We start from the raw sequence: 27,087 nt of genomic DNA, 5'->3' as shown, positions 1-27,087 counted from the left end.
TATGTGATGTTTATAAAAGGGCAACCACTGCAGAGAAAGCCTTCACTGATTAAATGGACAGGCTAACTCATTCTGTAGACTTCAGTCATCCTCTTTCCCTAGCACCCCCGTGCTTGCTCAGTGGGCTGTAATACAAAGCAAATATGGCAGCAGGGATAAAAGTTATACATGGGCTCAGCAACATAAAATTTCTCTCCCCAATATTGATCTTGCTGTTATCACTGCTGAGTGCCTAACCTGCTATGAACAGAGATCAATGCAGAGCCACCAGTAGGGCCTCATATCCTGGGAGACACTACTGCCTCATGACTAGTTAATTACATTGGATCTCTTCTCTAGTGGAAGGGCCAGCAATTTGTCCTCAGAGAAATACTTATTTCAGTTATAAATCAGAAGTTCCTTTCTATAATACTACCAACCACAATATTATAGACATTGTGAGAGCACAATATAATTTCGAAGTGAAAAATTCATTTCACAACAAAAGAAATGTAGCAATGGGCTCATGACTATGAAATGTATAGGCCTTCCATGTGCCAAATTGTCCAGAAGTGGCTAGCTTGATAGAATAATATAATGACCTACAAGAGTCAGTTATCTGGCTAGCTAGAAGACAAGACTCTGAAAGTTGAGGTGCTATCATACAATATAAAGATGTACTTTGAATCCGTGATCAATATAAGATATTATTTCTCCCACTGCCAGAATACATGGGTCCAGAAATCAAGGAATTAAAATAAGATGGATTTCTGTATTATACTTATAATCCACTCACAAAATTTTTATTCCCAACTCTGTAAACTTGGGCTATGCTGGTTTGGAGTCTTAGTTCTTATGGAGGGAATGTTTCTACCAGCACACAAAACGGCTCAAATGAATTAGAAGGTGAGACTGACACCTGAATATATTAGGCTCCTTAGAACACTAAATGAACAAGCAAAGAAAGAGGTTCGCAAAACGGCAGGGGTGATTGATCCAGATTACTATGGGGAAACTGGGTTACTGCTACACCATGGGGTTGACAAGAACTATGTCAAGAGCCCAGGGAACACCTCTTAATATTTTTTGTTCAATAGTCAAAGTTAATAAGCAACCCAACTCCTGAAAACGTAGATCCTTCCAAAATGAAGATTTGGCTACCCTACTAGATAGAGAGCCTTAACTAGAGAAAGTGCTGACCAAGAGCAAAGAAAAATGGAGTAGAAGGAGAAGTTATAAATATCAGCTACAGCTTCAAGATCAGTTATAGAAACAAGTATCAAAGTACTCATGCAAATTTGCTTCATTGCTTGTTCTGTGTATCTTTGTATATATTAATTGTCTTTCCTTTCCACTTCCCTCAAGTTTTTCCCTTTCCTTCTCTCAAGTTATATAAGAAAGGTTGGTGGTGGTGAACTTTACAGTTTATCTTCAGGTTACAGAACATCCAGGTGGGATTGTGATTGAACAAGAATTAACACCAGGGGCGCCTGGGTGGCTCAGTCGGTTAAGCATCTGACTTCGGCTCAAGTCATGATCTCACGGTTTGTGAGTTCAAGCCCCACATCTCTCTCCCTCTGCCCCTCCCCCATGCTCTCTCAAAATATAGAATTAAACTTCAAAAAAAAAAAGAAAAAGAATCAACACCAGTGAGTCTAATAGTAACTGATGGGACCTTATTTCTCCACTTTTGGGGGGAAGGTTAAAAGTCTTCATTTGTACAGAAAAAAATAGTTAAATCTGATAGAAGCATAAACCTGTACTTGAACAGAAATTTAAATATGGGTAGGGAGTAGGTGTGAATGCTTAAAAGCTAAAAGGCAAGGTTGTGCTGGTTACTTACTATAGGCACACAGGTTTCTCCCCTCTCACTTCACACACACACACACACACACACACACACACACACACACACATCCATCCTCCTACATTTTGTGGTTCTCCTGGGGTTGGGTTATTCAAACTACATTTCCCAGACTTCTTTACCAGGTGGATTCCTGTTGAGTTTGCTCAATAGGAGGCACTGCTGGGAACTCTGCAAGTGGTACAGGTTCCAGCACTGTGACGGCTGTTGGCATTTGTTGCAGTGGCAGCAAGTGGCAACTCCAATAGACCAGAGATAGTACCTATCAGCAGCGGTAGCTCTGAGACCAACTACAATAGTCTTTAAAGTGCAGCAGCAGGTATATGTTTCATAATTTTTAAACGCTGAGTAGATCGCCCTCCCCTCTTTTTTTTCTTCTCTGTCACCTAGCTCCACTCCCTCTCCTTTTTGCTCTTTTGGTCTTCTAACCAATTCCTGTTTTAGATTCACTGTTTGAAATACCTAGGCTATGGGGCGCCTGGGTGGCGCAGTCGGTTAAGCGTCCGACTTCAGCCAGGTCACGATCTCGCGGTCCGTGAGTTCGAGCCCCGCGTCAGGCTCTGGGCTGATGGCTCAGAGCCTGGAGCCTGTTTCCGATTCTGTGTCTCCCTCTCTCTCTGACCCTCCCCCGTTCATGCTCTATCTCTCTCTGTCCCAAAAATAAATAAACGGGGGCGCCTGGGTGGCGCAGTCGGTTAAGCGTCCGACTTCAGCCAGGTCACGATCTCGCGGTCCGTGAGTTCGAGCCCCGCGTCGGGCTCTGGGCTGATGGCTCGGAGCCTGGAGCCTGTTTCCGATTCTGTGTCTCCTTCTCTCTCTGCCCCTCCCCCGTTCATGCTCTGTCTCTCTCTGTCCTCCCAAAAAAATAAATAAACGTTGAAAAAAAAAAAAAATTAAAAAAAAAAAATAATAAATAAATAAACGTTGGAAAAAAAAAAAAAAAAAAAAAAAGAAATACCTAGGCTGGTTTCTGGGTTCCTAACTGCACTTTAACTAATGAACCATTCTTGAATTCTTAATATTTTTCAGTTCTAGAATTTCTATTTGTTTTTTGTTTTGTTGTTTTTCAAATATAAATGTCACCTTGTCACCATGTCACCTTTTACATTTTCTAGTTCCAGTTCCAAGTTTGGCTTTTATCTCCTGGAACATATTAAGCCTGTTTCGTGATCTATGTCTAATAATTCTAGCATGTAGAGTCCCTGTGGTTCTATTTCTATTGTCTATTATTTCTGTTGTTTCTCATTAACAGTATCTTGTCTCTTCATGAGTCCAATTATCTCTGATTATTTGCTGAATACTGAATTTTAAAATTACTTATAAATTTGACACCTAGGATAATGTTATCTTATTCCAAAGAAGACTTAGAGGATATGGGGCATTAGAATCATGGACTACCCTAATCCAAATTCAAAGCTTAAGACATTCTGGACCTAACAGAATCCACAAACTTTAGCTATAGTACTAGGACAACTAGTACTTACTCTTACAGTGCAGTCCTTCAGGGGTCCCAGCCCTTGGCCCCCCATCTTCTATCTTCTGGAAGTCCTAATTAGCTTTTCAGAAGTACCTCAAGCTGAAAAGAAAGCATCAGGGTTTTAGTAAAATCTTCCTCTAGTTAAGAAAATAAAAATATAAGAAGATAAAAAAATATCTTCCTCCAGTTAAGAAAATACCAGAGACTCTTACAGACTTTTTGCACATGATTTTAAATTTTCTTTTATTCAGAGATCATCAAATTAAATTCATATAAATCTCTAACACCGTCAAGGTTAGTTTTGCATTCCAATGTGTATACATTTGTGAAAGACTTAGATGTAAACATCCACAAAAAAAAAAAAAATCAAAACCAATACTTTTAAAACATTTTAGCAAATAGAAATGTAATTAATTTGGAGAAAGTCATTACCAACATTCAATTTTGCCTGATTCAAGCTCTTCTCTAGGGGTGGAAGGTCAAATCTGAAGATGAGAGTTTGAAGGAGAACCATAAATTAAATCATGGTGTGGCAAACACTTGAGCACAGAAGAGTCAAGGCAAAATGAAGCACTCGCAGTTCTCTTGTGATAAAATTCAGACCCAGCCTCCTACTACTGCTACTGCTACAACCTTGATGGCAGTAACTTTTAATCCCCTCGTTTAGTTAAGTCAAAGAAAGTGGTAATAACGTCCAGTCCCAAATTTTCAAGCCTATTTTCAGTTTAGCATATCAGTAGCCTAGTGTCTCCTTGCCATACCGTTCCCATAGAACAACCTAACAACATTTACCAGTTCTCCAGGAAAAAAAATCACAAATATCCTTGAATGAGATAAAATGAACCGAAAATCCCCCCTCGTTGGAACCCCATAAAATGATCATTATGTAGGAATAACTTAATTGTAAGGGTGCCTGAAAAGTGAGACAATCAGACTGAACCACCATGATGCCAGAGCAATGCTGTCAAGGAATACTACCGGCATGCTCGAACGTACCCTCGCTTATGCCTCACATCGGTTAGGATTTTATAATTACATCACTGTACTTCATAGATCGCAGGGAGAGGGATTTGTGTGGCCTTTCCTCCATCACTTGGCCCCTTATTTCAGAAGTACAGTTGGCTTTGTGAACACAAATATCCTTTCTAAAATGTAAATGGCTCCTTACACTTGTTAGAGATTTTAATGCAAGCTTTTATTTTCTGGTTTCTTCTCTTCTTGGGTCATAGTAAATATATTTTAAGGTTATCATACTTTAACAGATTTCCTAAGAAATAAAATAATGGTATCTTGGGGCGCAGTCGGTGGTTCAGTCAGTTAAGCGTCTGACTTCAGCTCAGGTCATGATCTCGCTGTTTGTGAGTTCAAGCCCCGCGTACGGCTCTGTGCTGACAGCTCAGAGCCTGGAGCCTGCTTCAGATTCTCTGTCTCCCTCTCTCTCTGCCCCTTCTCTGCTCACATTCTCTCTCTCTCCCTCTAAAATGAATAAACATTAAAAAATATTTTTTTAATGGTATCTCTATATCATTTCCTCCATCCAACAAGTCAAGTTCATTTTGTGTGAAACAGTTTTCCCCTTGTAAAACCAGAAGGTGAATTTTTCAAAAAAGAATTTTAATTTAAATAGACTCTCTAGGGGGCGCCTGGGTGGCGCAGTCGGTTAAGCGTCTGACTTCAGCCAGGTCACGATCTCGCGGTCCGTGAGTTCGAGCCCCGCGTCAGGCTCTGGGCTGATGGCTCAGAGCCTGGAGCCTGTTTCCGATTCTGTGTCTCCCTCTCTCTCTGCTCCTCCCCCGTTCATGCTCTGTCTCTCTCTCTCCCAAAAATAAATAAACGTTGAAAAAAAAAAATTAAAAAATAAATAAAAAATAAATAAATAGACTCTCTAGTCCTGTAACTGGCAGGTACTGTGCTATCTGGGACCTCAAAGAAAGCGATCATAAATCAAGTTCTACAGAACTTCTTTGATTTTATTTAAGCTGACAATTCATGCACTTCCACAAAGAAATCAGTGTTATATTTTTCTTAACATTCAACTTAAAACATTAGATATAATAAGCTGAATAGGGGAAAATCGTGATCAAATGCTAAAAATGTAAACATGAAAAAAGTAAACACGAAAACAAACCTTTAAAAAAATTCATTTAATTACAAGAAAATTAGCCAGAAAATTGCACAGTTCCAAACAAATCTGCTATACAAACACAAGGGCTCATTTACCATCATCATCTTATATTTATCTTGCAAATAACATTCCATCTATTGAACCTAGTCTTTGCTGGCAAAAATTAGAATACATGGATGGTTTTACTGTTTAATATTCCATAAACAAAATTGGGTTTTGTTCCTGAAGTTAGAATGGTAGCTATCATTTTGCTTCAGAGAAACTTTAAAATTGTTCCCTTGTGAGGATTTCAATTAGCCATTCCCAAAACCCAATGTGAAACACAAAACAAAACAAAACAAAAAACTATTGCTATCTTACTAAAAGATTCCTGTCTTCCATTTCATTTTACCAGCCCAAGCACAAATTCGGAGAAAAGCTTCTTAAGTCCTGCAGTTTCAAATTCCTTTTGTAACTCATCCAACGATGAATACTCTTTGACTTCAAATGCCAGAAACCTGCATTATACAAGAGAAACTCATGAATATGCCTAGATTTGTCAGAGTATAATTATCGATTCAGTTACTTTTCGTTCTGCAATAGTACTAAATTATACCTTTTGTGTTCTGTCTGTACTTTTGTTTCAAACAGTACACTAATCATTTTCTCTTTGCATTTCTTTCCACTTGAGTCCACATCTACTTTGGAGGTTTTCTGAAGAATCAGGTATTCCTAAATGATAAATCAGTACATTAAAAACAGATGCTACTCTGAATCTCAAAGTCCTAGTTTCAAAGGAGCCATAAATCTGCAGGCTTATTTTCCTACGTAAAGAGTACCCCCTTTCTGAATCAAGCAATAAGAGGGCTATGGTGTCTTTCTACACTAGGCAGCATAATGTGCTGGTGGAAGGATGCAAACTACACAGGTTTAAATCTGGACCATGCAGCCTCCTAGATCAGATTCCAGTCTGGCCGCCTACACCCTCTGTGCCTCAGAGCCTGCTCCATGACATGGTACTCATAACAGCACCTACCTCAAGGGAAGCTGTGATGGTTAAATGAGTTAATACATGCAAAGCACTCAGAGAGGCTGCCACACACAGCTATGGCACAATTAATAGTACCAACTACTGCCATTAATGTCACTACTTCCATGTCTGGAGGAGGTTAACAGGCACACAGCACTTGCCATTCCAAATGGCATGGCATCTATAAATATGTACCTGTAATTCTCCACCCTGATACACAATCTTAGAAAATCGAATAGAGATATTTACATGAAGTGGCATTTTAGGGAAAGCTAATAATAATAATAATAATAATAATAATAATAATAATAATAAAAGAACTCTTTAAAAAGTGTAATTTCTCTACATTAGCAAAGTTCGAGTCAAATGAATAAATACTTGCTAATTGATTGATGGATCCAATCTGCGGAACATCTGCAGAACAGCTGCGCTTAGACTAACGTTCCTGAGCTGGCTTAAAGAAAAATCTGAGACTTTCAGGGAAATACGAACACGGATATTAATTTGTATTCATTTTGTCAGTCAGTAGTTTACTTGAAATATCAAGTTTTGTAGATATACTATAAATCACCTTAAAACACCTGGCTCTTTGGTCAGACCTCAAACCAAGATTTAGATTAAGCTTTAATTATTTGTGGTATCTGTATGGTATAAACCCAGCACTCATCCGGTTAACCAAATACCAATTACGTATTGTGATAAGCGCCCACCCTAAAAAAAGCTAGGTAGTTATTTTACAAATCTTTCAGATTATGGGTTGTGCAAGCTTAATAGGTTCTGAATAAATCCAATTGTAAGTATTCTTGACCCAACCTATCTGAAAGCACAAAACCTATTAAGTGATTTGTAGCGCTTTCAAGATATAAAATATAATAAGCAGCTTTCCTTGTCTGGTACCACATAAAACAGGTGAGATGAGTTGAGAATTCGAACTTGGAAAATCTGAAGATGATGATTTTGAAAGCAGCTGCTGAGACAAGTCAGGTGGAAAGCAAAAGTTAGGTGGGTGGTGACAAGCTGACAGCCCTAACGATTCTACTTCCACTAACACTAAATCCTCCTTAGGAAGGACCAGCGCCTCTTTCCAGGTATTAGAGGAGCCAAATTAAAGTGTCAGAATGTGTTTTTAACTGCCAAAAAGTTTAACCTTTCACAGACTACCCACAAATAGACACCGTGCTGTGCCAAAGAATGAAATACAAACACGCACAAACTTTTCGTGCACATTTATAAAGTTAAGGCTCAAAGCTAATTACAAACATTCATGCACCACAGAGATCTTTTTTATAACCCCTTACTTTTGTTATGCGGAATGATTTTTTTTAAGTTTATTTATTTTTTTGGGGGGGGAGAGAGAGTAGGAGAGGGGCAGAAATAAAGGGGGACAGAGGACCCAAAGCGGGCTCTGTGCTGACAGCAGACAGCCTGATGCAGGGCTTGAACCCAGGAACTGTGAGATCAAGACCAGAGCCAAAGTCAGACGCTTAACTGACTGAGCTACCCAGGCGCCCCTGGAATGATTTTTCAAATATCATCTACTTATTCAAGCTTTACAAGTTTGTAGATATAATTAGAAGTTAACGACACTCTTAAGAAGATAGAGATCCATTAACACCATTTTGGCAGAAAATAGCCAAATTCATATTCAACATTAAACTTTCTGGCACCTTGATATTGCTTCGGTCTCCTTGTAGTAAAATCAGTATTATTTTACCCATGAACATCAGTCTTCCTGTCAGTTGTAAATCAGAAGCCCACTTTTCAACAGTTTGGACATATTTGGTCTTTGCTCTCATGTGATCTAAATGCAAAAGAGTCATCCACAGTCCATCATCCACAGTCGTGCCTGTTGCAAAGGTACACTTTTCACGGCCACTTCCAGTTTCTGGTTGGTTGAGGACGTGCCTGAGATTGTGCTGAATCCAGAGAACCAGCTCATGAACCATAGGTTCCGACAAAAGGTTCTCTGCTTGCTTAAGTAACTTCTCTTTCACGGTCATGGACTGGGCCCGGGTCAAGTGTTCCGAGTGAACCGAGATGGCAGGTAGACACGATGGGTAATTTACCGGTAAGTGGAACAGCAATTCTAAAGGTACATCCTCACCCATAAGTCCTTCAGCTTTTGTGAGAATTCTGAACACGGTCCCATCTGTCTCTGGAAAGCACCCAAAAATAATTATTAGCTATACATAATGTGATTTGAATGGAACACTAAGAAGTCAAAATTTGTGTTTCCAGATCTACTTATTTTTCATGAGAAAACTTGAGTTATTTTGCAAAGAGACACATAATACTAAGAGAGCTGTGAATTACAGATGATCTCCTTCAGCCATACATATATACTCATGGATTCATGCATACCAGCACCCAGGACTTCTCTGGCATTTACACCGGCTATTGCCCCATTTTTATTCAGATTTCCCAGAGGGTTTCTCATCACAAATTTTTTTCCCACCCAGACCTAGTTATAATTCTGGAAACTCGTAATAAACTCATATGAACATTCAGAGAAACAGTATTGTGTATATATAAAATCAGTAATTAATTAAAAAGTGATACAGTACGCTCAAGGAAGGTCACTTTGGGGCAAATTCAAGTCAAAGCAAACACTGGGATGCTGTGTGGTTGCAGGGGCAGAGAAACTGATGACTGTGCATGATACAGTAACTGCCCGGCCCTGCTCTTTTCTTACTTCAAATATATTAGTATCAGTGCAACATGAAGGTAGCAAGATGAACTAAAATGGGGCGGACATCAATTCAGCCCTTTCTGGCTCCAGAAGGAGGAGGGGGGAAGCACACACAGGATAGGAGATGAAACACTCTGCTCTCTTTCAGATTTGCTCCACTTCACCCCTCTGATGTGTTCCACACCACTTCACCCCACTTTTCAAAAAGTTGATAAAACGTCAGGCTGATTCATTCTGCAGGGGGCAAGCAGCACACAGATCAGAAGAGCAGAGTAGAAGAGAACTGGGTGCAGACGGTTCTCTTTGAAGCTGACTTGCCTCTCTCTACCCCTACTTCTTTCTCCACACGCCCCCGTTCCATTCTCCTTCACAAGAGAGGCAGGCAAACCTTTCTCATTTTCATACCTGGATTGCTGCCCCACAGCCTCAACAACTGGAACCTGAATGTGTCTCCCTTAAGAGAACCAAACGGAACATTAAAACGGCTTTCTAGCCATCTGATCCCATTAATACAGAAGCTGTTGGGACAGACATTGATTCATACAGGACCAAACATATCTGCGGCACAGAGGTTTTTGTCGTGTTTTGTTTTTTGTTTTTAATAGACTCTTCAGTATCAGCTGCAAAGCACTACTATTTTAAGACACCACCCAGAAACACGAATGGTAACCATTATAAAGATCGTATTAAAGTGATACAGCCAAAATTTGTTGACATGAGAAAAATGTGTACTGTATAAAGAAAAATTCTCTAAATTTTAGTACATTCCTCTATGATCCATCACATTTCTCAAAACCCTTGTTTCTTCCAGCCAGTTCCTCATTTTTTAAATATTTTATTATTAAATAGGGTCCGTATATGTCAGATCAGTACACTTCACTATGTGAAATGGGCATTATAAATACACCTACAGGCAACGTATAACCATCAGGCTGAATAAACTCTCCAGAAAACCTCTAGGGAGCCCAATTTCTCTCTCGAGGGGAAGCTTAACTTTTGAAGATCTTCATACATTCATCAGTCAACAAATATTCACCTAAAATCTGTCTTATGATTCCCATGGTACTTTGAACTTATTTTGTGGTACTTTCATACCAGAATTACTACAGTTGAACCAAATGAATTATTTTCTTCACACTGGAATATCTCAATTTTCTTTTTAGACAACAACCAAGAAGTAATTTTACAAGTTATAAGAAACTTTTTCATTTTACAGCTACACAGCTCTAAGCATTATGTGGCTAGCTCGTCACCACGGGTCTCACAGGTGCAGAAGTCACTGCTACCTGTGCGAGACTGAACAATGGTCCAACGATGCATGTGTTCTGATCCCCAGAACATGGCAAAAGGGCCTTTGCAGATGTGATTAGGTTAACGACCCCGAGACGGGCGCAAAATATAACACAAGTGTCCTTACAAGAGTAAGGAAGAGGGAGATTGTACCACAGAAGGCAATATAGTCACTGAAGCCAGATGCCATGATGTCAGTTTTGAAGACAGAGGAGGACCATGAGCCAAGGGGTGCATGAAATGCAGCTATAGAAGCTGGAAGAGGCAAAGAAATGGATTCACCCTCAGAGTCCCCAGTGGGAACACAGCCCTGCTGACCACTTGATTTTAGCCCAGTGAAAGTGATTTCAGGCTTCTGATCTCTGGGACTATAAAAGCGAATATGTGTTTTAAGCCACCACATTTTCAGAAATTTGTTACAGTTGCCACAGGAAACTAATACTATACCTGTACCCACAAAGCAAGCTTTTCCGTTCTAGCCAGGATCTCTTTCTGACAAAACTCTGAAACCCACAGTGTTCTCCAATCCCTGTCGTGTAAGTACCCACCTGTTCCTCCCCAGTGCAGATAACCAATTGACAGAAACAAGCAGTCCAGGGAGAAAGTATGAAAAGGCTACTGAGCTGGCCATTCAAATCCTTACCAATTTTCATTTTCCTCTCCTAGTAATTTTCTGGTCCCAGTCAGCAAAAAGAAAAGCAATGGGAGAAATCCTGACTTTTGTCTTAGAAAATTGTAAAATTATTGGGTGTATGTTTAGAAGGAAAATTGCTTTGAGTCTTTCAAAAACCAGAAAGGATTAACATTCTTCCTAATTGGTCTTCTTGGTGACAGTGACTCCCTGCCCATTCCCCCCTGCCAACACACACACACACACACACACACACACACACACACTGGGGCTGCAAACTAAAATTACACAAAATGATATTATCGCTGCAGGAAAACGAAAAGCCCAATAACATACACCACTCTGCCGATATAATAAAAGTACATATTCTTTTAAAAACTCGTTTTCTTCCTGAAACTCTAGAAGTATGCATATTACCCCTCCATTTCATATCTGCCTTGGTTTGTACACGCAACTAAACAGGGTGTCTCTCAAGTCAGAATTTTTCATGTAACCACATGTACTGTCAATCTGATTTTTTCATTAAGAAAAGAGATTCAAAAAACAAAGTTGTCTCTATCTGCTTTAAGATTATTAACAGCTTAGAAACAGCGATTAACAGAAAAATAATCATGCTCTAAATCTAATGCTAAGCTCTGCCATTCCCTGGCCTCAAAAAACTCGTTATTAAGTTTAACTCACAAATTCATCATTGTCAATAAACACCTATGCCCTAGAAAACTTATGCTTGCCCTAGAAAACCAAAATTTTCCTAAGTCCCAAAACGATTTTAATCTAAAGACCCCACCAAAACATGTAGGTCTTGCCTCTGGTTGAGAATTAACAAATTCCCTAGTCTTTTTTTTTTTTTTTTTAAATAAGTCACTCTGCCTTATAATAAGTCTATCAATTTCATAAGTAAAACACAAACTAAAATAGGTTTCAAACCTTATTCTTCCTTACAAATACATGAAAGAAATTATATACCTAATCACACTCCAAACAACAGAAATTCAAACTAGAAAAGCTGAACACGAAATTCCACAGCAATGTCACTTTTAAGGCTTTCCCCTACTTCACAGTCACACAAGAGAAACTTAATAAATGCTGTCCAATAACAGAAGACATCGGAAAGTGTAAACAATCTAACAGAAGTTCTTCAAGATTCATTTAGACTCATTAAGAAACCATATACAACTGACTTTCCTTATACTTGCTTTTTATTTTTCAATTTTTAAATATCCTCAGAGTAAGACTTTGTTCAGAAAACCGATGAGGCCCCCAGTATCCTCTGATACTTCACTGCACAGGGTTTTCTTTCCTCTTGCTCCCAGGCAGCTCACCACAAGCATGCGTCCCCCTTGCGCTTGTTTTTAAGTTACAGCTGGGTTTTTAGGTGTTTAAAATGTGGTTAGAGAAAAATGGAAAAAGGGAAACTAAAAATAAGGGAAGCTAAAAGTGGCAATCCCATCCTTTAGAAGTAAAGTTCAAGGCTGAATTGGTTTTACAGAGGTGAGCTCAGTACTGACAAACAGCAGGAAACAGAGCTGAGCAGATTTAGAGGGGTCAGTGGGTGACAGTCATGATTCATTTTGCAAGAGGGCCCAATCCAATCTGAACATGAGTGTTAGCAGAATACAAAAATTCACTCTGAAGCTACCGTGCAAGCATATTATATGCTATTGAGTCTTACGTACCTCCCATTTTACAACTTTTTGATCCGCAAGATAATTTCTAGAAATACAACTTCACATATAATGAGCACCGACTACAGTAATACAATCTGTGACCCTCAAGTATCTCATCAGGAAAATGAGGATTTATAACAGTATCACTCTCCTCTGATCGGCGTGCACGCATATACATGCACAACACTCCCCTTCAGAATCATTCTGAATAAAAGTCGGGTCATACCCATCTCTTTTCTCTGGGTGCTCATTATTGCTCTTTCACAAATGTTATCCTTGCTAAGAATTATCTTCCTCACGCAGCAGCCCCATTACTATCAAGGAGTATGATACAGTGCAAGGGTCCATACACTCTGGTGCCAGGTGGTTACTGAACCAGTCTGAGCATCTGTTTGTTAACTTCTCAATGCACTTGAAGTATCAGGTACATGGTAGGTGACTCCATTAAATCTGGCACCTGGCCCGACTGCACTGTACAGGGAAGGGCAGAATATTCCTGATTTGATCTACCCACAGCCCTGCCTAGTAGACAGCAGTGTGAGGGTTTACATAATTCGTACCCGTAAGAGAACAGTTATACCTGATGCCTCTTATTATAAGCTTACTATAACCTTTGTAAAGAGGCCATGTGCTTAACTTCCCTGAAATTCCCAGCACAAATTAGGCCAACTTAACTGATTCCAGGGATTCAGCCTCTTCAATCTCAAGGCCTTTTAGTTGACCCTCGGGTTGACAGCCTAACCCTTCCTAGGCTACCTCATACAAGAAGTACAATCCCACCCACAATGTTCCATGATGTTCTCCTGATTCCAGTGGCAAACAAGAAGCAGCATATTTGCGGGGAGGCCAGAAAGGAAGTGATGGTGTTAAGAATATTCTGGTATCAAGCTTATATCCTCCAACCCAAGCTAACAGTGACTATGAGAATGGCAGCCAGCAGCCCACTGTATGTTTATTGTGGTCTGTTAAAGAAGTCCTTACCTTACCCTGAATTCCCAGTTGTGAACATCAAACATCCCTATTTGAGTCACTGAATTGTTCTATTCTCCAACGAACCTTTCAGCAACAAAATGTCCTAAGTTGTTACACTGAATTCTTTTATAATTCAATTACTTATTGATGCCAGAACACTGAATTAAATTAATTAGGAGGCATGGCTTGAAAGTCATGCTCAATTTAACAGCAGATAAAGGGCCCACAGTGTTCTATTAAGAAACTGCTTTCTTTCTATGCTGACTTTTTTGGGTTTTCTCTGACCTGTTAGCAGCGTCTTACGCTCAGCCCACTACCATTTCATCCTCTTGGAGGTGTGATGGGAAACCATATGTTCATTTTTCCAGGCTATTCCCAGCTGAGTCATAATGAAGGAACTTAGGAAAACTGATGATCTCTCAAATAGCCTGCCTCAGACAGAAGTAATTACCAATAAAAAGAGACATGGAGACAGTAAGATGATGAGAAATTATGAATGCTATCCAATAAGAAATGGGATGACAAGAAAACACTACAAGTAAATTCCTTCATATGGATTATAAAGCTCCGTTATCCGAATTGCTTCACAGTGTCTGGAACAGAGCAGTGGTCACACGACCACAGGTGATGCAAGGAAGAATAAACGAAAAGGCCCAGCTCTGGCTTCCTGTGTGAAGAGGCCACCGGACGATACCAGGAAACCTTAGTCCTAGATGGCTTTCTCACAACACCCAGACCATTTTTAGACTACCTACTTAAAGGTCAACCAAGTTATGGCCACAAAGGCAATTTTAGTAGTTGCTGAAACATAACAGAAGGCTGAATCCCATGCCAAAATAGGTACATAATGTATTTAAAATCTAAATGAGGGGCGCCTGGGTGGCGCAGTCGGTTAAGCGTCCGACTTCAGCCAGGTCACGATCTCGCGGCCCGTGAGTTCGAGCCCCGCGTCGGGCTCTGGGCTGATGGCTCGGAGCCTGGAGCCTGTTTCCGATTCTGTGTCTCCCTCTCTCTCTGCCCCTCCCCCGTTCATGCTCTGTCTCTCTCTGTCCCAAAAATAAATAAACGTTGAAAAAAAAAATTTAAAAATAAAAAAAATAAAATCTAAATGAAAACTGAAAATTATCTGCATCACTGCACTTTTTCATAATCTGCAGTTTTGGTTTTTACTTAACAGAAGTCACAGACAGGGACAGAATTAGCTTTAACTATCATCAAAAAATAGCCACAAGAACCTTTCTAGACTGTAAGCTCCTAGAGGGCACGGGCGGTGTCTTTGAAACCTTGTCAGTGTTTACAGGGAATAAGCACACGTGAGCTGATGGTTCGAGTCCCCAAGAGCAACAGCCAGCCACCTTTCAGTGGACTAGAAAAAAGCAAAAAAGCAATCAACTTGGAAACATGACCGAGAAAACGTTTGGATAGAGCACTGGGCGAATTCAAAAATTCATTTCACATTTACTGACTACCGTATGCCTGACACTGTCCTGGGGCCGTGGAGTTTTGTGATTACGTAACACACAGGGTGCCTGCCATCCCGTAAGCTGGGACATTGAATGCCCAGATGGAGTTAAAACCATGGCGAATGCCCTGAAGGAAATAATGCAGAGCTTACAAAGCACAAAATGCAATTTGGGGCGGCTGGGTTTAAGCAGAGGGTGTCAGGGTAGGCCTCTTTCCAAGGTGAGATCTAAAGTCGATACGGGCGGCCGGGGAAGCGCAGGGGAGCGCGCTCCGGGAGCAGGGCCCGGCGCTTGGCCGGTGCCAGTGGGGCGGGGCGGGGCGGGCCGGCGAGCGCTTCGCGCCACTGTTCACGTCGGAGGGGGGGGGCTCCTCACTCTCCCGCCAGCTCCCACACATCTCCGGTCCCGAGGCGGGTCGTTCCGTCCTTCAACTAGCCGGGTCCCCCAGGGCGGGCCCCGGGGCAGGGAGCCCAGTCGCGGTGGTGGGGAGGAAGGGCGCCCGGCCCCTCGGGCGCGGGGTAGTCACCTGAGTGGCTCAGCACTTCCCACTCGCCGGGCCCGCAGAAAATCGCGGCCAGGGCCGAGAGCTCTTCCCGCGCCGACTCCGCCATGGCCACCCCGCCGCTGCTGCCGCCGCCGCCGCCCCTCCCCTTCCGCCGCCGCCGCCGTCCCTCCCTCCATCGGCCCCGAGCGGTGCGGCTGGGCAGCCACTGGGGGGCGCGCCGCGCCTCTCCCGCGCGCTGGACCGCGAGGGGACGGCGGCGGTAGGAGTCCCGCCCACAAGCTCCTGCTGGTTGACTCCGGACGCGAGGCTCGGTCGTTCTGGGGGTACTTTTCCCGGAGGCCTGCGGCGATCGTGCAGCTCACCCGTTGCTTTCCTGACAGAGGGAGGAGGCCTCCCGGCAAAACCCAAGATCCCCTAGCTTTAGCCCAGGCTAAAGCTTTGAACGCCCACCATTCCCTCCCAGACTTGGCCTTAGGCTGCCTGGGTAGAGAACAGTCTGGGCGAAAGGAACTTTGGCGATTAGGGAGACAAAAACAAGCAGGAAAAGTGACCAGCGGGGAGGTGAGCCCTCGTCCGGCTCAGAATTGAAGTAGGTGTTGGGGACATGAGAGGTAACAGAGCAGGTGAGACTCTGTCCGATGAAGCTTGCAGTGACCCTGGCAGCGTGGGACTCCCGGAAAAGGCCCCGGGGCAGTAACAACCCCAGATGCTGAGCTGTAACTGGCGCTGGGACTCTGGAACAGGGCTGGATTCCTGGGACCTCTTTCTCTCAACGCGGCAAAAGCAGAGGGCTGGACCTGCCGGTCCTGCCATTCTACGGATGTTACTGGGGTGGTCCTGGATAGGCCTCTTAACGTCTTCACCTTCCCCATTTGTCTCCTGCCTTTACAGGGGATAGCCCAGACTCCTTGGTCTTTGGGGTACAATCAAGTGTGTAAATGTAGCAATCGCTGGCTTTTCAGTATTATTCATTTTGTGATATTCGATGCTTACAAAACATGTGACTCTTAAAGCTTAATAATGTAATGATCATCCTTGAATCCAGCACCTCAGTTTAAGAATTTGAGCAATACCAATAGGGTTTTAGAATTATTAATCCCTTTTGTACCAGTTTTGATTTAGTGAACAAGAAGATTACAGTGATCCTCTGTGATAGTTCTATCAGTCAGCATGTTTGGTTTGTCCTTTTGTTTTTCCAAATAACAATTTAAAATTTTGCAACGCCAAGAAGTAGCTGGTCTAGCTCTTGGAAGTTCCACAATTTTTGTTTGTAGCAGAAATAACATTTTGTAAGATAAATCAGAGAATTTAGATGGCTACACAGTGACTCCTGTCACTGACCTACAGAAGTCACAACAAAAGGGACTGGTTTTAAGATTCTGAATCCATGTTACCATCGTCAACATCATTACCACTGTTGCTAAAGAGGGATTTTAAAAAGGAAAGATGCTGACTTCCAAAAACAGAAAGGAAATCTAACCAGATAGACTGCGGGAGAAATGCATTTCACAGGATGCCCTGCCATGGGATTTCCGTGACCCCAAGTAATTAAGAGCACTGCCATGCACATAGTTGGAAAGACAAAGATTTATTTAAACTCACAATTATCTCTGAGGTGGCCAATTTGTTTAATAATAATTCTTTAAATTTCTTTGAGTTATTTCCAAAATAGCAGCAGTGCAGTAGGCTCATAACTAGTTTCTAAGGAGTTCGGTGAACAAAAGAATAAATTGTTAATTTAAAATATCACTAAGTTATTTAATTTTAAAGTCTAATGTCAGTATTAAAATACAAATATTAGTTATTTGACTTATTAAAAGTGGTCTATAAAAAAATCAAATAGTTCGTATCTTTTTTTTTAATTTCCCAAATTCAACGTAAGTGATATGAGTGAAGTAATGTGAACAGCAAGACTCCAGTTGTCAGAAATATTAGGAGACAATCAGGAAGGCTGCTGTCAGCTAGGATTCCATGAAATTTATGTAAGACTACATCAATCTATTCAAAATTTTCTTGTCAATAGGTTTCTTCTTTGCTCTTCCTTTCTCTGTTGATTTCTTAACCTGCTTTTCATCCTCCATTTAGCATGTTTAAATAAAAAAGAAGTCGATGTGAATGTCTTTTAAATTGACACTATCCTAAGGCCCTGAAATCCCATGAATAAGTTTCTACTCTCTGACATTTGGAAGTAATCATCGCAGAGAAAGTATAATGTCAGCTTGATATTTCTCACACTATGAAAATATCAGCTACATGTCAAATATCTAAAGCCTACCTTAATGTAATAAATTTTCTTGTATTCACAGGCTACTGAAAATTCAAAATATTTAAATGTGGAATGAATGTCTAGACATGTGGATGAATGTCTAGTTAGATCACTGTCTCTTTCTCTGCCTCTCTCTCTGCCACTTCCTCTCCCTCAAACAGTGTATGGGTGGCTAGAATATTATTTATACATACAACTCTTCTAAATAGTTGTTTTCCCAAGACCATAAGGGGGAGAAGTTTTCAATCTTTCATCTCCAGTTAAAACCACTAGCCCAGGAGATAGTTCCTTTAACTTCTCTTGGAAAACACTTCTATTCACTTTATCTTGAGTAGTGTGTAGATCTAAATACTCACTCTGTATCTGAAATTTTAAGTCAAACCCCACTTGGGCATAGAAGTGGAACACACAATTTTAAGAGTATTAGGAGAGGGGCGCCTGGGCGGTTCAGTCAGTTGAACGTCCAACTTCGGCCCAAGTCATGATCTTGTGGTTTGTGAGTTTGAGCTTTGCATCCGTCCCTCTGCTGTCCTTGTGGAATCTGCCTTGGATCCTGTCTCCCTCTCTCTCTGCCTCTCCCCACCTCTCAAAAATAAACATTAAAAAAAAAAAAGAGTATTAGGAATGGTTGGTTAAACGTTAGTATCATGTCAAAAAAGCTAAATACTGAAGTAATGAGACGTGGTAAGGAAAATGATCATAACTATAAGACAAGTAAAAATGCTTTTAAGAACCACCCAGAGGATTGTACACTTGAAACTAATATAACACTGTTAAGTTAACTAACTGGAATTAAAATAAAAACTTAAAAAAAGAGAGAGAGAGAGAGAACCACTTAAAGAACAAAAGAGGCATTAAATGCCAACATGCTAAATGAACCTGAACTTCAGTTAAGTTGTGCTACTGGTTTTGTCTAAAGAATTTCTGTATTTTTCTGTATTTACTTATTTCACAAAACGTTCTTGGGCACACCTGGACTGTTGACTGGTCTGGCCCTACGAGCTGAGTGTTTTGAAATATAGAGATGAAAGCAACGAACCTTGTTCTCAAAGACTTAAGTCTTCGGTTAGCTGGGTAAACACAATGAGCAACAATTACAGGTTCTTTCACCACTTTTCCATATTGGTGCGAAGTTTAGTATCAATAGGTGAAAGCAATGGGTGTACCTCCCACAAGTTCCCAGAGGAGAAATATGTTTGTAACGCTTGGGAACACCGTAGGTTTCCAAAAGTACACAAAGTCAGTTGTGTTGATTGGTCATAGCTCTTTTCGTTCTGTTACAGTGTGAAAGTCAACAAATTTATTTTTCACCAAGATAACAAAATAAGAGCGAATAAAATCCATGAGAATTTGACAGTGACTCTTATACCATTTTGTGGCAAGATCTGCCTCTACCATGTCCAGATAATCTGTACTTAACTCCAAAAGATTGGTTACACTCTGCCTATGAAAAACACGCTTGATTCTTATGCATGAGTGATAGCAAAACAGTTCCAGCTTGCTTTGTGGGAAAACATCCACATGGCCCAGGTCCACAATGCCTTATCAATTTATAAAAACAAGTCTTCAGTACCATTAGGGTTTTAGAGTTTGTATAGTTAAAATAACATCCAATACTTAACTTTGGCAACTATTGTAACTGGATTCCTCTTATTAATTATATTTTCTCACATTGTACTACAATGTAGCCAGTTTTTATTATGAGGAAAGGGGGGGGGTTAGTTTGGAGACTATGTGACTTTTTAAAAATCCTTCCTTTCAGACTCATAAAGGGACTATAAATGAGGAAACTCTGCCATTTTGGCAAAATAGATTCTCTGTGGTTGAAAATTGAAAGAGGGAGGTAGATCAAAGAACCACATCTATGGGAAAATTAGACCTGGATTTCCTTTTTTTTTAAAGTGGGGGACCTATAGGCAAAAGATGTATTAGATACAGAGAGAGGGAGGGAACAAGGGAATGAGGGAGAAAAAGAGGAGTGGGGGAGGAGCAACGAGCTGGGAAATAGGAACACTTCAGAAGATGATACAGAAAGGATGATTTTTTATGAAGTAAAGAAGAACATGAGTTAAAATTTGGCTTTATTTCTAAAAGAAGAATATTGCTTCATCTGCTTTTTAAGCAACAGAGAGACCTGAAAACTTCATTTGGAAATAATATGCGGTCTGAGATTTGCTTCAAAATAATGTAGGAAGATGGGGAGAAGCTAGAGTGCGGATGTGGCTGAGTTGACCATAGATTAATAATTGGTGAGGCAGAGTTTTGGTGCAGAAGGATTCGGTATTTTATTCTGTCTACTCTTGTGTATTTTATATTCTCTACAATAACAGTTAATTTCTAAAATGTATTCAATAGAAAATACGTCAGCTATTTGAGTTTTGCATACTGCTCATAAGGACAAAAAGAACAGAAAAGAAAGGGAGGAAATAGGAGGGAAGGGAAAAGAAAAGAAGATAACAGGTTCTAAAGTTCATACATGTGTTCACATACATGTGTTCAACAAATGTATGGCTTAGGATTCATTCCTAAGAAAAAGCATAAAACCTGAAACTTCAGTGCCCTTAACAAGAGACAAGTGGTTTTGTCTTAAAGGTTCAAGAGGAGGGAGGCAGGCAGTGCTCGGGTACCCCACAGCGTAGGGACCTACTGTCTTTCCCTTCGGTGGCCCTACCCTGCACAGCTTTGATCCCCTGTGCGTGCCGTGCTGTGCTGCAGGGCGGCCATCGGAACTCCAACCACCAAGTCTATATCTGGGCAGGAGAATAGGATTCTGTCCAATCTATTTGACTACAATCTAGTTCCATGACCACTCCCAGCAAAAAGAGAGGTTGGAAAATGTCATTTTTACTGAGAGGCCATGTATCAGGCGAAAAGTAGAGGAAGAAATGAACCATTATTATTATTATTCCTTTCTTATTATGGAGAAAGGGAAAATATTGGGAGGCAGCTGGCAGTCCCCACCACATCAAGTGGAGTTTTAGTCAAGAGATTAAGTCGTCACACACATAATTTACCCTTTTTCCATCCCTTGACCGCGACCACCCCTCACTGTCTGTCTCATTGTCTCGTTTTATTTTTCCCATAACACTTACCATTATATGAAATCAACTTGTTTATTTGTTTACATGTGTCTCGTGGTTGCTCCACAGAAAACAGGATCGGTGCCCCACCAGCACCACCAAAGTGGTTCAGATGTACAAAGTGATGAGGACACACATGCACCAGGAGGGTCTGAAAGAGTTTATTGCTCACATGCTGAGGCTTTCTGGAAAGAGCAGGGCAATTCAAAATGGCCTAACTGAAGGCAGGGACAAATGGCTCTGCTGTTCACTGTGGTTAGGGGGTGGGTCCGGGGTTAGAATTCTCCTGTGCCTCCCTGGGGTTTCTGTGGCCTGAACAAGGGAGGGAGTGCCCAGACTTTCTTACCCACTTGTCTGGAGGTGGAACAGAAGAGAAAAGGGAGGGCTGGGGCTTGAAAGCTGTCAGCAGCCAGACATCAAAAACAGAGTCCGACCCGCTGATTGTCTGTCTCCATGAGAATTTTTATTTCCATGAAGCTCGGGGCCTTATCAATCTTGTTCACCTCTGTACCCTCCATGCCTAAAAGAGTGCCTAGCAAATTAGGAATTCAGTGAGTATTCGTGATACAAATAAGCTCACTGCACAGTGTATTGTTAATACAATTTCTTATTCAACAGAGTTATGGAGCACCTACTATACGCTAGTGACTTTAGGAGCTCTCAGGCATTCCCTGACTGAATAAGACGCAGTCACTGTCCTCCAGAAGCTCCAAATGCAGTTTGGGAGAGGCACCAACCTTTCCTGGAACCAGGCGATAAGCGTCCTGCCAGGTAAACTGAGAGCTTCCAGAGAAGGCCGAGGAGTCCTGGTTTGGCCATCATGTTAGACATTTTCCAACAGAGGCTACAAGGAGGAAAGTTGGAGTACAAAATGGCTGGAAGATAAAACTTTACTTTCATTCAGTAAGCATTTATTGAGCTCATTACGATGTGCCTAGTATTATGCCAGGTCCCACGGAAACGGTTTTTGACACAAACCTCAGACCTCTCAGAAGTTGTAGTGGAGTACAGGTGATAGGTTTTGAGAGGTAAGTCATTTGGTAATCTGCAGTCTGTTGAAATCATGGGAGTAGGTGAGATTCTCTGCCTGCATCTCAAGAATTTCATAATGACAGTGATGTATCTCCCAGCAATTGGAACAGAGAAGCATTGGTTTGCTAGTGTTTCTAACACAATCTGGATCAAGACAATAGTCCCTTTGTGGTAGGGTTTCTGTATTTCCCTACTGTTTTCACTTTTCTGTTTTGTTCTATTTTCTATGGAGAGACAAACCAAGTCAAGAAAGCAGGGAAAAAAAATTCCTTTGTGGCACCTTTATCACTTTATCACTTGGAAGGGACCCTTTTAAGGGTCTCCCTTAGAAATACACAAACGATCTTAGAATAGGAAGGTTGAGCTGGAATACTTGGTCTATTGTTTCAGATAAAAATCGTGCTCTATTTATGTGATTCTCATTGCTGTTTGAAACCTTAATTGGCCAGTAATTTCTTCACTGATAGCTTCTTTAGTTTTAAAAGGAACTTTATACTTTAAGGAGAAGCATAGCCAGGGTTCCTACTATTGGGATCATATTACCAAATACTTCGTCCTGTCTCCTCTCTCTTTCTCATAAGATACTTTCCCACCTCTTTGCCTGGTAAATTCTTACTCATTCTTTACATCTGAATTGCACCCCTCCCTCTGAGTCTGAGTTGAGGGCCCACCACTTATTGTATTTACACACTTGTGAGACTGCATTGTAATTGCTCACGTGTCTGTAACTCCAGTAGAGTATGACTTTCATGAGATGAGTAATAGACACTGTGCTTGTCCTAGCTCTCTGGACAGTGATTGACTCTTTGCTGGGTGGACAACTTATGAGCCCTGACTGTCCAAAATTGTCTTTGGTTCTGGTCTGGCTATTCTATCTTTGGTTGTATCTCCAACATTGGCACAGTGGCTGGCATTAAAAGGCATGCAATATTTGTGGAATAAACCAAGAATGAGTGAACCCAGAGTTAGAGTGTCAAAGTAAATACACTGTAGTTCATTTTTTCTTATTCTACTCCGATTCCCACCAGATTTTATTAGCCCTTGAACATGTAAATACACATCAACAATTAGGCAAGCAGATTATTACCTGTGTCTTTACTGGGATCACATTCAGAGTGATGAGGTAACGGGCAATAAAGAGTGGATTATTCCTACTAATACCCAACAGTTTCATACAGGAAAGTGAACGGAAGAAGTATATTATCACCTTTATAGTAATTCTATGTTTGAGTAATAGTTTCCCACAGTTGCCACTTCACTTTATCATATGCAAAGAAAAAATAAATTTTAAAGAAATTATCACAGCTAATATACAATATAAAGCTTTGAGACTGCTGGGCTGTCTGGAATTCATAGGATAGGTAAAACTATATAGTGTTTATGTCCTGAACTGAAATGGGACACTACATGGTACCTGATCCAGCCTGGCTAAAAATATATCATATTTCCACCTGTGTGTGTGACTAGGGTATGTATTTTATTTACTACTCAGTTAATATTAATCATTTAAAAATAACAAAGTCACTTGAAGACAGGCTAGTTGTATATAACAACATAGATGTAGTAATTAAAATTAAGTTACTAAACAGATTTTTTACCCTATAACTCATGATCGCTTAAGAAATTTCTTTTTTTTTCTTTTCTTTTCTTTTCTTTTCTTTTCTTTTCTTTTCTTTCTTTTCTTTTCTTTTTCAACAATATTTTGTCGACCGTAATTTAAGTTAAAAGACCATATTACGTTGAAGGGGACCAGAGCTAATGATTGGGGAGGGGCCCAGGGAACTCTTCTGTCATGATAGAAATGTTCTCTTTTTTTTTCTTTTTCTTTTTTAAGTTTATTTATTTATCTTGAGAGAGACAGAAACAGCACAAGTGGAGGAGGGGCAGAGAGAGGAAGAGAGAGAGAATCCCAAGCAGCGCAGCACCCAATGTGGGGCTCAAACCCACAAAGCTGTGAGATCATGACCTGAGCTGAAACCAAGAGTAGGACACCCAACCGACTGAGCCACCCAGGTGCCCCAGAAATGTTCTATTTCTTGATTGGGGTGCTGGTTACATGAGTTTATGCCTTTTAACTGTACCTTTTTAGACCTACGCATTTTATTTTATATATAGTATATCTCAGTTTAAAAAAAAAAAAAAAGAGTACTGGGGGAAGAAGACAGGTTAGTAAGTTCATAATACTTTTATAAGATTCTTTTTTTTTCCTGAATTTGAGCTGAGTATGCCCTCAACTTGAAAACCGAACGAAATTGTTCTTTTAAAAATCTTTAAGCCTTGCTGCTGCTTGATCTTTGTAAGAACAAATCATGACAAGAAAAAGCTGCAGGTTTCGAGTGTCTTCAAATGGCACCAGCTTGTCTCCATGAGTAGGATGCTAATAGAACTGAAGAAAACCATTCCTGCACTTAGGGCAAGTTGTTTTTAGCCTAAAATTCAGCCTATCATTCCCTGTTGGTGTACAAAAAAGAAAATGTGATTGATAAAAGTACCCTTCATTTTATATGGACTAAAGAGGAATTATTCAAATATTTTTTAATGTGCTGAGCAAGCTCACTATTTCAAATAATTTTATAGAGACATTTTTTTCTAAGTGAGGGACCTGTAATGACATGGGCTATCTACCATTTGTACCTCATTTCTTAGATGCACATATTTTTCACATTTTAACAACTCTGAAGATGAGAATTTTAATACCACTGATGGCACTTTGCATTGGCTATTGGCCAGGCAGCCGACATCGATATGGCTTGCACATGCATTAATTTGGATATTTTCCTTGATCCCACGATTTCTGACGAGATCATGAAAGCAGCAGTCTCAGAACTTGCAGAATGGCAGGATGGTATTAACAATTTGGGAAAAACTCTAGAACACTAGTGTTAGTGGAAGTGACTTCTTTAAAAGAAATGCATCTCACTGATGCTCTTGATGGAATAAAGGATGATACATGTGGAAAAACACAAGCATGGATGCCTCTGACTTGATATGTTGATTCACAGTCATCAGACACAGAATGTGAAGGAGTTTCAGGAATATTTTAACTGTTTTTTTTGCTTATAGTTTCCTTTTTATGTATGCACAATAGTGGTATTTGATAATGTGTCTAAATAGGTCTAAAAAAGCTTTCTCAAGAAGTATAAAGAAAAATTCTAAGTGATTAGAAAGTGAGCTGTAGTATAGTTGGCAGCATATCTTATTTTTTAATGGTGCATAAAATAATGGCTTATCTTACAAGTGATGGCATCTTAGATGCCATTAAAGCTGATCTTTGCAACTTTTGTATGTTAGCTTTTCAGCCAGGGAGAGATGAAAGAGCAGGCAGGAAAGAATATTAAGTCTATAACAATAATACTATTTATTGAGTAGCTACTATAGGCCAGTGTTACGCTAAGTGCCTTATGTATATCAATACATGTAATTCTCCCCAAAAAGTCTGAGAGAGAGTTATTGCTGAACTGACTTCTGCCTGTTCAGAGCCATTAAATAGCTAAATTTGCAAAGCTGAATTTGAACTTAGTTTTGATTGACCCCCAAAGCTCTTGATCTTTGTATAGTAACTTCTTCGCCTACCTCTCCCCCATAACAGCACTCCAACTAGTCATTTTTTAAAAGTAATCTCTACACCCAGGAGCACCTGGGTGGTTCAGTCGGTTGAGCGTCCGACTTCAGCTCAGGTCATGATCTCTCTGTCTGTGAGTTCGAGCCCTGCGTTGGGCTTTGTGCTGACAGCTCAGAGCCTGGAGCCTGCTTCGGATTCTGTGTCTCCCTCTCTCTCTGCCCCTCCCCCGCTCGTGCTCTGTCTCTCTCTCTGTGTCAAAAATAAATAAACGTTAAAAAAAATTATTTTAATAAAAATTATCTCTACACCCAACATGGGGCTCAAACCTACAACCCTGAGATCAAGAGTCACATGCTCTATCAACTGAGCCGGCCAGGAGCCCCAGGACTCCAACTAGTCTTAAGGGTTAACTTGCTTCAAGTTTATGCACTCCTTGCTTGCTTGCACTCCTTGGTCTATAGCGGAACTAACTTCCCTTCCTTGAGATTTGCAGACCACTGGCCTTGAGGAGTGAAGGACCAGACTTTGCCAGAAAATAAGGCCTGACTACATTTGTCTGACAACAGCTGTCATGGCTGCCACCAACTCTGTTCAGGGTCAGGTCAACATACAACTCACTGCCTGGGCACCTGCTTCTCCCCCTCCCTTTTTCCATGCCTTCCCCCTTTAAAACCCTCTGGCTGGGGTGCTTGGGTGGCTTAGTCAGTTAAGCGCCTCCGACTCCTGATTTCAACTCAGGTCATGATCTCATGGTTCAGTTCATGAGTTCGAGCCCCACGTTGGGCTCTGCACTGACAGTGGGGAGCCTGCTTAGGATATTCTCTCTCTCTCCCCCGCCCCCTGCTCCCTCTCTCCCCTTTCTCAAAAATAAATAAATAAAACTTAAAAAAAAAAAAAAAAGCCTTCTGTCTTCCCCCAGACTGGGAATATTGTCTTGGTAACGTAAGTCCACTATCTTCTCAAGTTGCCAGCTTCCTGAATAAAACAACCTTTCCGTTTCCATCATCACTTCTCTCTCAAGTATTGATTTTGGAACCACAAGCACCCAAACCTGAGTTCAGAACCAGTTCTCTGTTCAGTTTGTAATTGTAGAGTAACACCCCTACTCCACCATCCCCAGAAGTTCCAAGTGGAAGCTTAAAGAAGAGAGAGAGAGAATGAGAGTCTAGCAGCATTCAGTTCTGTTCAGGCTGCTCTTGAAAACAACTTTATCTTGATTTGGCAATGCAGCTCTTCTTCGATTGTGTGAGATACCCCAGAATCCTAACATCCTTAACACCCTTTCTTTGCCTTAGCGGGTTCTTTTTGGAATTGTCTCCCCTGCAACAGAAAGCACACTACTGTAACAATTCACAGTTTTAATACATTTATACATTTTACTAGTGATAATAAAATATTCCTTCTAACACACCTTCAACCCAAAGTCTGAGCCTTACCGACTTACTTGAGCCCGCATAGGAATGTTTCAGTTACAGC

At 40.8% G+C, this 27,087-nt stretch overlaps 1 protein-coding gene across 9 annotated transcripts in view; it reads right to left on the bottom strand.

The window, feature by feature from the left end:
* The window catches only part of RWDD3 (RWD domain containing 3), a 148,963-nt gene that overhangs the window by 121,452 nt on the left and 424 nt on the right, over window positions 1-27,087 (bottom strand). For 5 of the 9 annotated variants that reach the window (XR_006712499.1, XR_006712497.1, XR_006712496.1 and 2 more), the window contains exons 1-5: window positions 15,693-15,825; window positions 8,122-8,609; window positions 6,041-6,156; window positions 5,806-5,942; window positions 3,328-3,419 (exon numbers count right to left, since the gene is read on the bottom strand). Coding sequence is in view for 4 of the 9 variants with exons in the window: in XM_045478370.1 (XP_045334326.1) it covers window positions 5,828-5,942; window positions 6,041-6,156; window positions 8,122-8,609; window positions 15,693-15,777 (804 nt within the window). In the remaining 5 variants the exon portion in view is untranslated. Of the gene's footprint in view, window positions 1-3,327; window positions 3,420-5,269; window positions 5,943-6,040; window positions 6,157-8,121; window positions 8,610-15,692; window positions 15,826-27,087 lie in introns of those variants that run through there. The other 4 variants (XM_045478370.1, XM_045478372.1, XM_045478373.1 and 1 more) reach the window with 4 other exon arrangements.

The sequence above is a fragment of the Leopardus geoffroyi genome, chromosome C1 (assembly GCF_018350155.1).
Source record: "Leopardus geoffroyi isolate Oge1 chromosome C1, O.geoffroyi_Oge1_pat1.0, whole genome shotgun sequence".
NCBI classification, from domain to species: Eukaryota; Metazoa; Chordata; class Mammalia; order Carnivora; family Felidae; genus Leopardus; species Leopardus geoffroyi.
This window is presented reverse-complemented; position numbering and strand designations above follow the sequence as displayed.